General features: G+C 45.7%; 1 protein-coding gene across 3 annotated transcripts in view; it reads left to right on the forward strand.

The window, feature by feature from the left end:
- Window positions 1-14,366, forward strand: part of llgl1 (LLGL scribble cell polarity complex component 1) — a 164,022-nt gene that overhangs the window by 120,668 nt on the left and 28,988 nt on the right. For all 3 annotated transcript variants that reach the window (XM_070901483.1, XM_070901481.1, XM_070901482.1), the window contains exon 13: window positions 12,973-13,077. In XM_070901483.1, coding sequence (XP_070757584.1) covers window positions 12,973-13,077 — 105 coding nt within the window. The remainder of the gene's footprint in view (window positions 1-12,972; window positions 13,078-14,366) is intronic.

A 14,366-nucleotide genomic window follows, 5' to 3' on the forward strand; every position in this document is an offset into this window, starting at 1 on the left:
GGAATGTGCCTCGACTGCACCCAAACCATCTCCTCTTTAAAGGCAGCCCATTGTTTAATTGCAGTTGTGCCTGCCAAACTTTAATTCCAATTTACCCTGGCCAGACCCGCTGAAACTAGCCTTCCTCCCATCAAGTATTTTTACTCTAGATTTCTCCGTCTTTTTCCATAGCTAGTCTAAACCTTATACTGTGATCACTGTTCCCCAAATGTTCCCCTACTAACACGTGCTCCACCTGACCACCCCATTCCCCAGGACCAGATCCAGCAATGCCTCCTCCCTCGTTGGGCTGGAAACACACTGAAGAAGAAAGTTCTCCTGAACACTTCAGAAATTCTTCCCCCTCTCTGCCCTTTACACGATCACTATCCCAGTCTATATTAGGGTAGTTGACATCCCCCATTATCACTGCTCTATATTCTTGCACCTCTCTAATTTCTCTGCAAATTTGCTCCTCTATATCCTTCCCACTAGTTGGTGGCCTATAGAATACACCTAGTGTAATGGCCCCTCTATTGTTTCTTAACTCAAGCCAAATAGATTCTGTCCTTGATCCCTCCAGGACATCCCATCTCTCCAGCTCTGTAATATTCTCCTTAATCAATACTGCCTCCCCACCTCTTCTTTCCGTCCCTGTCTTTCCTGAACACTTTGTATCTAGGACTATGTAATACCCAGTCCTGCCCTTTTTTTGAGCCAGGTCTCCGTTATTGCCACAATATCATATTCCCATGTGGCGCTTTGTGCCTGCAGCTCACCAACCTTCTTTACTATGCTTCATGCATTCACACACATGGACTATAAACCTACCTTAGACCTTGTATTCTTTTAGTCTGACCCCACCAAATACCGTACTATTTCTTACTCTAGTGCCATCTGTCTCCCAAACCTTTGTATACCTCGTTTCTCCTTTCTAATGCTACATCCTGCTGCCCAACCCCAAACAAACTGGTTTAAACCCTCCCCGACAGCACTAGCACCCCCCCCCCCACTGCCCCCAGCGAGGACATTGCACTGCCCCCAGCGAGGACATTGGTCCCAGCTCTGTTGAGGTGCAACCTGTCTGGCCTGTACACCTCCCCCAGAACCAGTCCCAATGCCCCAGGAATCTGAATACCTCCCTCCTGTACCATCTGCTCTATCCTCCTATTTTTGTACTTACTAGCTCGTGGCACCGGGAGTAATCCAGACTTTACTACCAGCTATGATAATACATATATTTAACACGGGATCAAACATGTCCAGGGAATTATAGACCAGTTAGCTTAATGTCGGTGGCAGGAAAAATAACACAATCCCTACTAAAGAAGAAAATAGAAGAACATCTAGAAACCAAAAATCTAGTCATGAATAGTCAGCATGGATTTCATAAAAACATAATTAGGAGTAGGCCATCTGGCTCCTCGAGCCTGCTCCGCCAGTCAATAAGAGCATGGCTGATTATTTCAAAGGGAAAGTCTTGCTTGACCAATCTCATTGAATTTTTTGAAGAGGTAACCGAGAGAAGCAGTAGATGTAATTTATCTAGATTTTCAAAAGACCTTCGATAAGGTACCACATAATAGACTGATGAACAAGGTCAGAGAATGCAGAGTCAGGGGACAAGTAACAGAATGGATCGCTAGCTAGCTTCAAGACAGAAAGCAGGGAGTAGGGTAAAGGGAGCTATTCACAGTGGCAGAAGGTGGGTGGTGATGTTCCACAAGGATCAGTGCTGGGACCACTGCTGTTCACAATTTATATTAACCATTTAGGACTTTGGAATCAAAAACAATTTCTAAATTTGCAGAACCAAATTTGGGGTGGGGGGGGGAGCGGGGCGGAGGAGGGGAGAATGTCAATACTGAGGAGGACTGCAACAAATTACAGCAGGACATTAATAAACTTGCAGAATGGGCATATAATTGGCAAATGTTCAACACCAATCAATGTGAGGTACTACATTTTGGTAGGAAGGATAGGGAGGTCACTTATTACTGGGAGGGTTGGGTGGAGGAACAAAGGGATCTCGGATACAAATACACAAATCACTAAACGTTGCGACACAGGTTAGCAAGACTACAATAAAGCAAACCAGGCACTCGGGTTTATTTCTAGAGGGATAGAATTGAAAAGTAGAGAAGTTATGCTAAACCTGTATCATACCTTGGTTGGACCGTACTTGGAGTACTGTGTAGTTTTAATCGCCATATTATAAAAAGGATATAGAGCCAGAGAAGATTTACAAGGATGATACCAGAAATGCGAGGGTATACATATCAGGAAAGGATGAACAGGCTGGGTCTCTTTTCTCTTGAAAAAAGGTGGCTGAGGGGTGACCTAATAGAGGTCTTTAAAATTATGAAAGGTTTTGATCGAGTGGATACAGAGAGAGTGTTTCCACTTGGCGGGGGTGGGTGTATCATCAATATAAGTCAGTCAGTAAGAAATCCAATCGGGAATTCAGAAGAAACTCTTTACCCAGAGCGTGGTGAGAATGTGGAACTCGCTGCTACAGGGAGTGGTTGAAGTGAATAGTATCGATGCATTTAAGGGGAGGCTGGACAAGTATATGGGGGAGAAGGGAATAGAGGGTTATACTGATAGATTTAGATGAGGAAAGACTGGAGGAGACTCGAGTGGAGCATAAACACAGACATGGACTGGTTGGGCCGAACGGCCTGTTTCTGTGCCGTATATCCTATGTGTACCGTTGTGGTTCTGCTTTTTAATATCTTTCCTAGCTCCCTAAAATCTGCCTGCAGGACCTCATCCCTCTTTCTACCTATGTCATTGGTCCCGATATGGACTGCCACCTCTGGCTGTTCACTCTCTTTCTTTCTCTTTCCCCGCCCACTCCCCCCAATGTTCTGCAGGTGTTCAGTGACATCCTTGACCCTGGCACCATGGAGGCAACATACCTTCCTGGAATCACGTCTGTGGCCGCAGAAACGCCTGTCTGTTCCCCCTAACTGTTGAATCTCCTATCACTAATGCTTTCCTGATCTTCCTCCTCTTTTCACCCACCCCCACCTTGTACAACTGAGCCATCTGTGGTGCCTTGAACTTGCCTCTGGCTGTACTGCCCAGAGGAACCAATGCCGTCAGCAGTACTTGCTACTAAATACTGGTTGGAGAGTGAGATGCACTCTTGCACTTTCCAAGCATTTGCTTCCTGTCTAAACAGTAACTGGCTGACACACCACCCAGAGCACTAATGTGTAGTGGGGCTGGTTGCAGGCAGATTACATTCTCTCGCTGTGCAATATTCCCAATCTGTGCCGGAATGTGCTGGGACGAGACTAGCAATAGGATAGGCTGTGTCCTCCAAGTAGGACATGTTGGTGCAACTCCTAGCAGCCTATATTGTGGCCAGGGCTCTCTGACTGGAGATATGTGGCCATAAAAGGTGGGTGAGAGAAAGCTATCATAGAAATTTACAGCACGGGAGGAGGCCATTCCGGCCCATCGTGTCCACGCCGGCCGACACAGCTACCCAGCCTAATCCCACTTTCCAGCTCTCGGTCTGTAGCCCTGTAGGTTACGGCACTTCAGGTGCACATCCAAGTACTTTTTAAATGTGGTGAGGGTTTCTGCCTCTACCACCCTTTCAGGCAGTGAGTTCCAGACCCCCACCACCCTCTGGGTGAAGACATTTCCCCTCATGTCTCCTCTAAACCTCCCCCCAATTACTTTAAATCTCTGCCCCCTGGTTGTTGACCCCTCTGCCAAGGGAAACAGGTCCTTCCTATCCACTCGATCCAGGCCCTTCATAATTTTATACACCTCAATCAGGTCTCTCCTTACCACCTCTGTTCCAAAGAAAACAGACCCAGCATCTTCAATCTTTCCTCATAGCCAAAATTTTCCAATCCTGGCAACATTTTTGTAAATCCCCCCTGCACCCTTTCCAGTGCAATCACATCTTTCCTGTAATGTGGTGACCAGAACTGTACGCAGTACTCCAGCTGCGGCCTAACCAGTGTTTTATACAGTTCAAGCATAACCTCCTTGCTCTTGTATTTTATGCCTTGACTAATAAAGGCAAGTATTCCATATGCTGCCTTAACCATCTTCTCTACCTTCAGGGATCTGTGGACCTGCACTCCAAGGTCCCCTTGTTCCTGTACATGTTTGTGTCCTACCATTTAATGTGTATTCCCTTGCCTTGGTAGCCCTCCCGAAATGCATTACCTCACACTAATCTGGATTGAATTCCATTTGCCACTGTTCTGCCCACCTGACCAGTCGATTGATATCTTCCTGCAGTCTACAGCTTTCTTCTTTATTATCAAGCACACAGCTGATTTTAGTGTCATCTGCAAACTTCTTAATCATACCCCTAACATTTAAGTCCAAGTCATTGATATACACCATGAAAAAGCAAGGCACCCAGCACTGAGCCCTGCAGAACCCCACTGAATACAGCCTTCTAGTCACAAAAACACCCATCAACCATTACCCTTTGCTTCCTGCCTCTGAGCCAATTTTGGATCCAACTTGCCACTTTGCCCTGGATCCCATGGGCTTTTACTTTTGTGACCAGTCTGCCATGTGGGACCTTATTGAAAGCCTTACTAAAGTCCATATACACTACATCATACACACTGCCCTCATCAACCCTCCTGGTTACCTCCTCGCAAAATTCAATCGTTAGTCAGACATGACCTTCCCTTAATAAATCCATGCTGACTGACCTTGATTATCCATATCTTTCCAAATGAGGATTTATCCTGTGTCTCAGGATTTTTCCCAATAATTTTCCCACCACTGAGGTTAGGCTGATTGGCCTGTAATTACTCGGTCTATCCCTTTCTCCCTTTTTAAACAACATTAGCCGTCCTCCAGCCTTCTGGCACTGCACCTGTAGCCAGAGAGGATTGGAAGATGATGGTCAGAGTCTTTGCTATTTCCTCTTTTGCTTCTCTTAACAGCCTGGGATACATTTCATCCAGGCCTGGGGATTTATCAGCTTTCAAAACTGCTAAGCCCCTTAATGCTTTCTCTCTCTGTTTATCTCATCTAATATTTCACATTACTCCTCCCTCATTGCAACATCTGCATCGCCCCTCTCGTTCGGCAAAATATCCATTAATCCGACCACGTCTTCTGTCTCCACACACACATTTCCTTTACGGTCTCTAATAGGCACCAATCTTTCTCTAGAAACAGAGAAAATAGGTGCAGGAGTAGGCCATTCGGCCCTTCGAGCCTGCACCACCATTCAATAAGATCATGGCTGATCATTCACCTCAGTACCCCTTTCCTGCTTTCTCTCCATACCCCTTGATCCCTTTAGCCGTAAGGGCCATATCCAACTCCCTCTTGAATATATCTAATGAACTGGCCTCAACAACTCTCTGCGGAAGAGAATTCCACAGGTTAACAACTCTGAGCGAAGAAGTTTCTCCTCATCTCAGTCCTAAATGGCTTACCCGTTATCCTGAGACTGTGACCCCTGGTTCTGGACTTCCCCAACATCGGGAACATTCTTCCTGCATCTAACCTGTCCAGTCCCGTCAGAATTTTATATGTTTCTATGAGATCCCCTCATTCATCTAAACTCCAGTGAATAAAGGCCCAGTCGATCCAGTCTCTCCTCATATGTCAGTCCTGCCATCCCGGGAATCAGTCTAGTGAACCTTCGCTGCACTCCCTCAATAGGAAGAACTTCCTTCCTCAGATTCGGAGACCAAAACTGAACACACTATTCCAGGTGAGGCCTCACCAAGGCCCTGTACAACTGCAGTAAGACCTCCCTGCTCCTATACTCAAATCCCCTCGCTATGAAGGCCAACATGCCATTTGCCGCCTTCACCACCTGCTATACCTGCATGCCAACTTTCAATGACTGATGTACCATGACACCTAGGTCTTGTTGCACCTCCCCTTTTCCTAATCTGCCATTCAGATAATCTGCTTTCATGTTTTTGCCATCAAAGTGGATAACCTCACATTTATCCACATTATACTGCATCTGCCATGCATTTGCCCACACACCTAACCTGTCCAAGTCACCCTGCAGCCTCTCGGCATCCTCCTCACAGCTCACACTGCCACCCAGTTTAGTGTCATCTGCAAACTTGGAGATATTACACACAATTCCTTCATCTAAATCATTGATGTATATTGTAAATAGCTGGGGTCCCAGCACTGAGCCCTGCGGCACTCCACTAGTCACTGCCTGCCATTCTGAAAAGGATCCATTTATCCCAACTCTCTGCTTCCTGACTGCCAACCAGTTCTCTATCCATGTCAGTACATTACCCCCAATATCATGTGCCTTGATTTTGCACACCAATCTCTTGTGTGGGACCTTGTCAAAAGCCTTTTGAAAGTCCAAATACACCACATCCACTGGTTTGCCCTTGTCCACTCTACTAGTTACATTCTCAAAAAATTCTAGAAGATTTGTCAAGCATGATAATGTTCCCTGCGAGAGGAAGCTTGCAGGGAACATTAAGACGGACTGGAAAAGTTTCTATAGATATGTAAAGAGAAAAAGGTTAGTAAAGACAAACATAGGTCCCCTGCAGTCAGAATCAGGGGAAGTCATAACGGGGAACAAAGAAATGGCAGACCAATTGAACAAGGATGGTTTTCTAGACCAATATGTCGAAGAACCAACTAGGGGGGAGGCCATCTTAGACTGGGTGTTGTGTAATGAGAGAGGATTAATTAGCAATCTCATTGTGCGAGGCCCCTTGGGGAAGAGTGACCATAATATGGTGGAATTCTGCATTAGGATGGAGAATGAAACAATTAATTCAGAGACCATGGTCCAGAACTTAAAGAAGGCTAACTTTGAAGGTATGAGGCGTGAATTGGCTAGGATAGATTGGCGAATGATACTTAAGGGGTTGACTGTGGATGGGCAATGGCAGACATTTAGAGACCGCATGGATGAACTACAACAATTGTACATTCGTGTCTGGCGTAAAAATAAAAAAGGGAAGGTGGCTCAACCGTGGCTATCAAGGGAAATCAGGGATAGTATTAAAGCCAAGGAAGTGGCATACAAATTGGCCAGAAATAGCAGCGAACCCGGGGACTGGGAGAAATTTAGAACTCAGCAGAGGAGGACAAAGGGTTTGATTACGGCAGGGAAAATGGAGTACGAGAAGAAGCTTGCAGGGAACATTAAGACGAATTGCAAAAGTTTCTATAGATATGTAAAGAGAAAAAGGTTAGTAAAGACAAATGTAGGTCCCCTGCAGTCAGAATCAGGGGAAGTCATAACGGGGAACAAAGAAATGGCGGACCAATTGAACAAGTACTTTGGTTCGGTATTCACTAAGGAGGACACAAACAACCTTCCGGATATAAAAGGGGTCAGAGGGTCTAGTAAGAAGGAGGAACTGAGGGAAATCCTTATTAGTCGGGAAATTGTGTTGGGGAAATTGATGGGATTGAAGGCCGATAAATCCCCAGAGCCTGATGGACTGCATCCCAGAATACTTAATGACGTGGCCTTGGAAATAGCGGATGCATTGACAGTCATTTTCCAACATTCCATAGACTCTGGATCAGTTCCTATGGAGTGGAGGGTAGCCAATGTAACCCCACTTTTTAAAAAAGGAGGGAGAAAACACGGAATTTTAGACCGGTCAGCCTGACATCGGTAGTGGGTAAAATGATGGAATCAATTATTAAGGATGTCATAGCGCATTTGGAAAGAGGTGACATGATGGGTCCAAGTCAGCATGGATTTGTGAAAGGGAAATCATGCTTGACAAATCTTCTGGAATTTTTTGAGAATGTTTCCAGTAGAGTGGACAAGGGAGAACCAGGTGATGTGGTATATTTGGACTTTCAGAAGGCTTTCGACAAGGTCCCACACAAGAGATTAATGTGCAAAGTTAAAGCACATGGGATTGGGGGTAGTGTGCTGACGTGGATTGAGAACTGGTTGTCAGACAGGAAGCAAAGAGTAGGAGTAAATGGGTACTTTTCAGAATGGCAGGCAGTGACTAGTGGGGTACCGCAAGGTTCTGTGCTGGGGCCCCAGCTGTTTACACTGTACATTAATGATTTAGATGAGGGGATTAAATGTAGTATCTCCAAATTTGCGGATGACACTAAGTTGGGTGGCAGTGTGAGCTGCGAGGAGGATGCTATGAGGCTGCAGAGTGACTTGGATAGGTTAGGTGAGTGGGCAAATGCATGGCAGATGAAGTATAATGTGGATAAATGTGAGGTTATCCACTTTGGTGGTAAAAACAGAGAGACAGACTATTATCTGAATGGTGACAGATTAGGAAAAGGGGAGGTGCAATGAGACCTGGGTGTCATGGTACATCAGTCATTGAAGGTTGGCATGCATATACAGCAGGCGGTTAAGAAAGCAAATGGCATGTTGGCCTTCATAGTGAGGGGATTTGAGTACAGGGGCAGGGAGGTGTTGCTACAGTTGTACAGGGCCTTGGTGAGGCCACACCTGGAGTATTGTGTACAGTTTTGGTCTCCTAACTTGAGGAAGGACATTCTTGCTATTGAGGGAGTGCAGCGAAGATTCACCAGACTGATTCCCGGGATGGCGGGACTGACATATCAAGAAAGACTGGATCAACTGGGCTTGTATTCACTGGAGTTCAGAAGAATGAGAGGGGATCTCATAGAAACATTTAAAATTCTGACGGCTTTAGACAGGTTAGATGCAGGAAGAATGTTCCCAATGTTGGGCAAGTCCAGAACCAGGGGTCACAGTCTAAGGATAAGGGGTAAGCCATTTAGGACCGAGATGAGGAGAAACTTCTTCACCCAGAGAGTGGTGAACCTGTGGAATTCTCTACCACAGAAAGTTGTTGAGGCCAATTCACTAAATATATTCAAAAAGGAGTTAGATGTAGTCCTTACTACTATGGGGATCAAGGGGTATGGCGAGAAAGCAGGAATGGGGTATTGAAGTTGCATGTTGAGCCATGAACTCATTGAATGGCGGTGCAGGCTCGAAGGGCCGAATAACCTACTCCTGCACCTATTTTCTATTTCTATGATTTCCCTTTCATAAATCCATGCTGACTTGGACTGATCCTGTCACTGCTTTCCAAATGTGCTGCTATTCCATCTTTAATAATTGATTCCAACATTTTCCCCACTACTGATGTCAGGCTAACCAGTCTATAATTACCCGTTTTCTATCTCCCTCCTTTTTTAAAAAGTGGTGTTACATTAGCTACCCTCCATCCGTAGGAACTGATTCAGAGTCGATAGACTGTTGGAAAATGACCACCAATGCATCCACTATTTCCAAGGCCACTTCCTTAAGTACTCTGGGATGCAGACTATCGGGCCCCGGGGATTTATCGGCCTTCAATCCCATCAATTTCCCTAACACAATTTCCTGACTAATAAGGATTTCCTTCAGTTCCTCCTTCTCACAAGACCCTCGGTCCCCTAGTATTTCCGGAACGTTATTTGTGTCTTCCTTAGTGAAGACAAAACCAAAATATTTGTTCAATTGGTCTGCCATTTTTTTTGTTTCCGAATATAAATTCACCTGATTCTAACTGCAAGGGACCTACGTTTGTCTTCACTAATCTTTTCCTCTTCACATATCTATAGAAGCTTTTGCAGTCAGTTTTTATGTTCCCAGCAAGCTTCCTCTCATACTCTATTTTCCCCCTCCTAATTAAACCCTTTGTCCTCCTCTGCTGAATTCTAAGGGCTAGACTTTGCACTTCACATCGCCCATATATGCCCCAAAATGGACCTCTATCGCCCATTTTGAGCAAAAAGTGGAAACTAGGCCCAAAATATCGCTGGAAAAATAGGCCCCCAAGTTTCCACTTTGATCACCCATCAAGGCCCTTCCCAAGTTTCAGCACTTAGCATGCACTTCGCTGGGCCAATGCAAACCCCAAAATAGTGCTCAAGAATAGTTACTTTTTCAGGGCCTTAGAGAAGGAAATGGACACTATGGACACCATTTTTAGCCTCTGAGGAAGGGTGGAGAATTGTTCTGATTTATTTAGCGAGTAAAATTGAAGCCAATTGTACTCTGAAATTTGGGACAGGGAATATAAATAGGTATTATTAGCTTATTTATGCATATATTGGAATTATTTATTAAATAGCTTTTACATAGTGAAGTTATTTAATATTCTGTGGGGAAACAGAATAAACAAACAAATCTGCATGAAGAATTGTACGTTGTAAAACTTATGTCAGTAAGAGAGAAGGTTCAAAAGGTGTAGAAATTTTTTTTTTTTTATTAACAAACGAAGAACTAATGAACAACACCCTCCCTCCAACCCCCACCCTTCCCTCAAAATCCCCAAAATGTTACAAGGAGAAATGAACATTTTACAAAACAAGTGGCCATTTAACTTTATGCTGGGCTGCGTAAAATGTAATTATGTTTAAATGTAACCCAATAACATTGCAGATTCTAGTTACTATTTAGATCATTAAATAATACATAAATATAAATTTCAACTACTCTCGCAGCTGCCAGTCGGCTGTTCCACCGTTTGCGGCACTGGTCCGGTGTGCGCGTTTCATTGGAGGCCGATGTCGGCTATTTCGGACCAATTCCTGCGATATGCACGGGGTGGAGGTTTCCCCTGGCCACCCCATGTCAGATCCTCCCACCTGGAGCTGACGGCATTTACGAGGGCCTCATTTGCCTCTTCGCTGAAGGGTTTGGCCCTTCTCTTTCCTGTACCTCCCTCCATTCTTTAAATTTATCTGTAATTTGGATAAAACTTTCTGACCTTCCTTTCTCCTCTCTCTCTCTCTCTCTCTCTCTCTCTCTCTCTCTCTCTCTCTCTCTCTCTCTCTCCCCCACCCAGAGCTTCTGAGCATGTGTGAAGACCCTTGATCTCTCAAAACACGGGAAGAAGCATCAACCTGCACATGCGCAGTAATGCATTGCTAGGGAAACGCTTTTTTTTTTCATTCACTTCCGTTTTCTTTGGGCGATTAGGAACTTGCCGAGAAATTACCATCCATTTGACATCGCTGGGCTAAGGTCGAGTGGAAAATTGCAAAGAAAAAGAGCTTTGAGCCAGCGATCAGCACGGACGATAAGTCCCGCATCGCTGAAACAAGGCCCATTTTTTTCGGCCTTAACCTGAAAGTGGACAGTCTAGCCCTAAATTTCTCCCAGTCCTCACGTTTGCTGCTTTTTCTGGCCAATTTATATCCCTCTTCCTTGGATTTAACACTATCCCTAATTTCCCTTGTTAGCCACGGTTGAGCCACCTTCCTCCTTTTTTTATTTTTACTCCAGACAGGGATGTATAATTATTGAAGTTCATCCATGTGATCTTTAAATGTTTGCCATTGCCTATCCACCGCCAACCCTTTAAGTATCATTCGCCAGTCTATTCTAGCCAATTCACGTCTCATACCATCGAGGATATTGGTTCCAGTCCTGCCCAGGTGCAGACCGTCTGGTTTGTACTGGTCCCACCTCCCCCAGAACCGGTTCCAATGTCCCAGGAATTTGAATCCCTCCCTTCTGCACCACTCCTCAAGCCACGTATTCATCTGAGCCATCCTGCGATTCCTGCTCTGACTAGCACGTGGCACTGGTAGCAATCCTGAGATTACTACTTTTTGAAGTCCTGCTTTTTAATTTAACTCCTAGCTCCCTAAATTCAGCTTTTAGGACCACATCCCGTTTTTTACCTATATCGTTGGTACCTAATATGCACCACGACAACTGGTTGTTCACCCTCCCCCCTCCAGAATGTGGTGCAGCCTCTCCGAGACATCCTTGACCCTTGCACCAGGGAGGCAACATACCATCCTGGAGTCTCGATTGTGGCCGCAGAAACGCCTATCTATTCCCCTTACAATAAAATCCCCTATCACTATCGCTCTCCCACTTCTTCCTGCAGCAGAGCCACCCACGGTGCCATGAACTTGGCTGCTGCTGCCCTCCAGTTATCCTCTTGCTCTTAATGTATTTATAAAACATCTTTGGGTTTTCCCTGATTTTTTTTTTTTTACTTGCCAACCTTTTTTCATGCTCTTTGCTTTCCTGAAATCTTTTTTTCTTTACATTACCCTGCCTATCCCTTGACATATCAAAGCAGTGGAGTGTGGGGGAGAGTGGGATTAAACTGGGTGGGATATTAAAGGTTACGAGGGCTCATGGGGAAAAACATCATTGCTGATTTGATGCACTAATTGGTCTGTCTGTGCTGGAACATTCTAGAAATTGCTGCATCTAAAACTGGCAGTGCCAAGTGAGGAAAGCCAGTGTGTTTCTCGGTGAGTTGTGTAAAATTGCTGGGAGTTGGAGGGATTGTGGCCTGAGCAGGTTACACTCGGAGTGCATTGCTGCAGGGCCTTGCTGTCTGCATGTCTCCTCACACGCTGGAAACACCCAACATGCACTGCTGCACTGCGCCTGTTCTTGTCTCCCTTTGACACAGTTGGTCCAGGCCCATTGTGGGACACGGATTACACACTGAATGAAACGGTGACCTTCTGCACCAACACACAATTGCCGTTGTGAAGCTTCAACATAACAATACATCAGGGCAGCTGGTTAAATGTGGGTTTGCAAGCTGTCCAGGGTAGGACCTCAGAAGTGGTTCATCCCTTGATTCATATCTTTAAAGCTGATTTTTCGAACCAGTTGCGGCTCTGACTGTTTGGTTATCGATGCAGGATGCTGACTGGGGCAGCTCCTGGAGCAGCACAAAGATCTGGAAGTCCCTTTCTCTGCTCTTCCCCCAATAACCTGATCAGACGCAATTCTGATACTGCTGCTAACTTCTTATTATTAGGATGCTGAAATCTCTGCTTTTATTGGCAGTTTGTGGTTTGCACAGTGGAGGATTCACGTGGGTAACTGAGCACTCGAGTGTCTGTTGATGTCTGACGTGGAGGGTTAAGTAGTTGGCCAGGTTTTGTGTGCAGGGGATGGGTTGGGGAGACATATTCCTGTATCTTTCCCACCCAACCAACCGTGTCTGGACAGGCTCAACATTTCTGCTTTTAGTTTGATTTAGCAGTGATGTCCTCCCTCTGTTACAGGTTGGCTGCTTTGATCCCTATAGTGACGATCCCAGGCTGGGAATCCAGAAGATTTCAATGTGTAAATACAGCAGTCGGCTGGTGGTTGCTGGCACAGCAGGGCAGGTACCAAAAATTCTCATTTGTTTCTCTACTTCAAAAGTTGCAAAGTTAGGGCCACATTGACCCATCGGGCTGTGTGGGGGGGGGGGCAGGGGCACTGCCCATCGGGCTGTGTGGGGGGCAGGGGCACTGCCCATCGGACTGTGTGGGGGGCAGGGGCCACATTGACCCATCGGGCTGTGTGGGGGGGCAGGGGCACTGCCCATCGGGCTGTGTGGGGGGCAGGGGCCACATTGACCCATCGGGCTGTGTGGGGGGGGGGGCAGGGGCACTGCCCATCTGGCTGTGTGGGGGGGGGAAGCAGGGGCACTGCCCATCGGGCTGTGTGGGGGGGCAGGGGCACTGCCCATTGGGCTGTGTGAGGCTGTCTGGCTGGCTGTGTGAGGTGGAGCAGAGTCCCGAATAGGTTAAGAATATAAGAACATAAGAAATAGGAGCAGGAGTCGGCAATACGGCCCCTCGAGCCTGCTCCGCCATTCAAAAAGATCATGGCTGATCCAATCATGGACTTAGCTCCATTTCCCTGCCCGCTCCCATAACCTCTTAATCCCTTATCGTTTAAGAAACTGTCTATTTCTGTCTTAAATTTATTCGATGTCGCAGCTTCCTCAGCTCTGAGGCAGAGAATTCCACAGATTTGCAACCCTCAGAAGAAATTTCTCCTCATCTCAGTTTTAAATGGACGGCCCCTTATTCAAAGATCATGTCCCCTCGTTTTAGTTTCCCCTATGAGTGGAAATATTTTCTCTACATCCATCTTGTCGAGCTCCCTCATTATCTTCTATGTTTCAATAAGATCACCTCTCATTCTTCTGAACTCCATTGAGTATAGGCTCAACCTATCTTAAGTCAACCCCCTCATCTCCAGAATCAACCAAGTGAACCTTCTCTGAACAGCCTCCAATGCAAGTGTATCCTTCCTTAAATATGGAGTCCAAAACTGCACGCAGTACTCCAGGTGCGGCCTCACCAATATCCTGTACAGTTGTAGCAGGACTTCTCTGCTTTTATACTCTATCCCCCTTGCAATAAAGGCCAACATTCCATTTGCCTCCTGATCACTTGCTGTACCTGCATACTAACTTTTTGTGTTTCATGCACAAGGGCCCCCAGGTCCCTCTGTACTGCAGCACTTTGCAATTTTTCTCCATTTAAATTATAATTTGCTTTTCTATATTTTTTTTCTGCCAAAGTGGATAACCTCACATTTTTCCACATTATACTCCATCTGCCAAATGTTTGCCCACTCACTTAGCCTGTCTATATCCCTTTGCAGATTTTGTGTCCTCCTC

This window comes from Pristiophorus japonicus, chromosome 15 (assembly GCF_044704955.1).
Source record: "Pristiophorus japonicus isolate sPriJap1 chromosome 15, sPriJap1.hap1, whole genome shotgun sequence".
NCBI classification, from domain to species: domain Eukaryota; kingdom Metazoa; phylum Chordata; class Chondrichthyes; family Pristiophoridae; genus Pristiophorus; species Pristiophorus japonicus.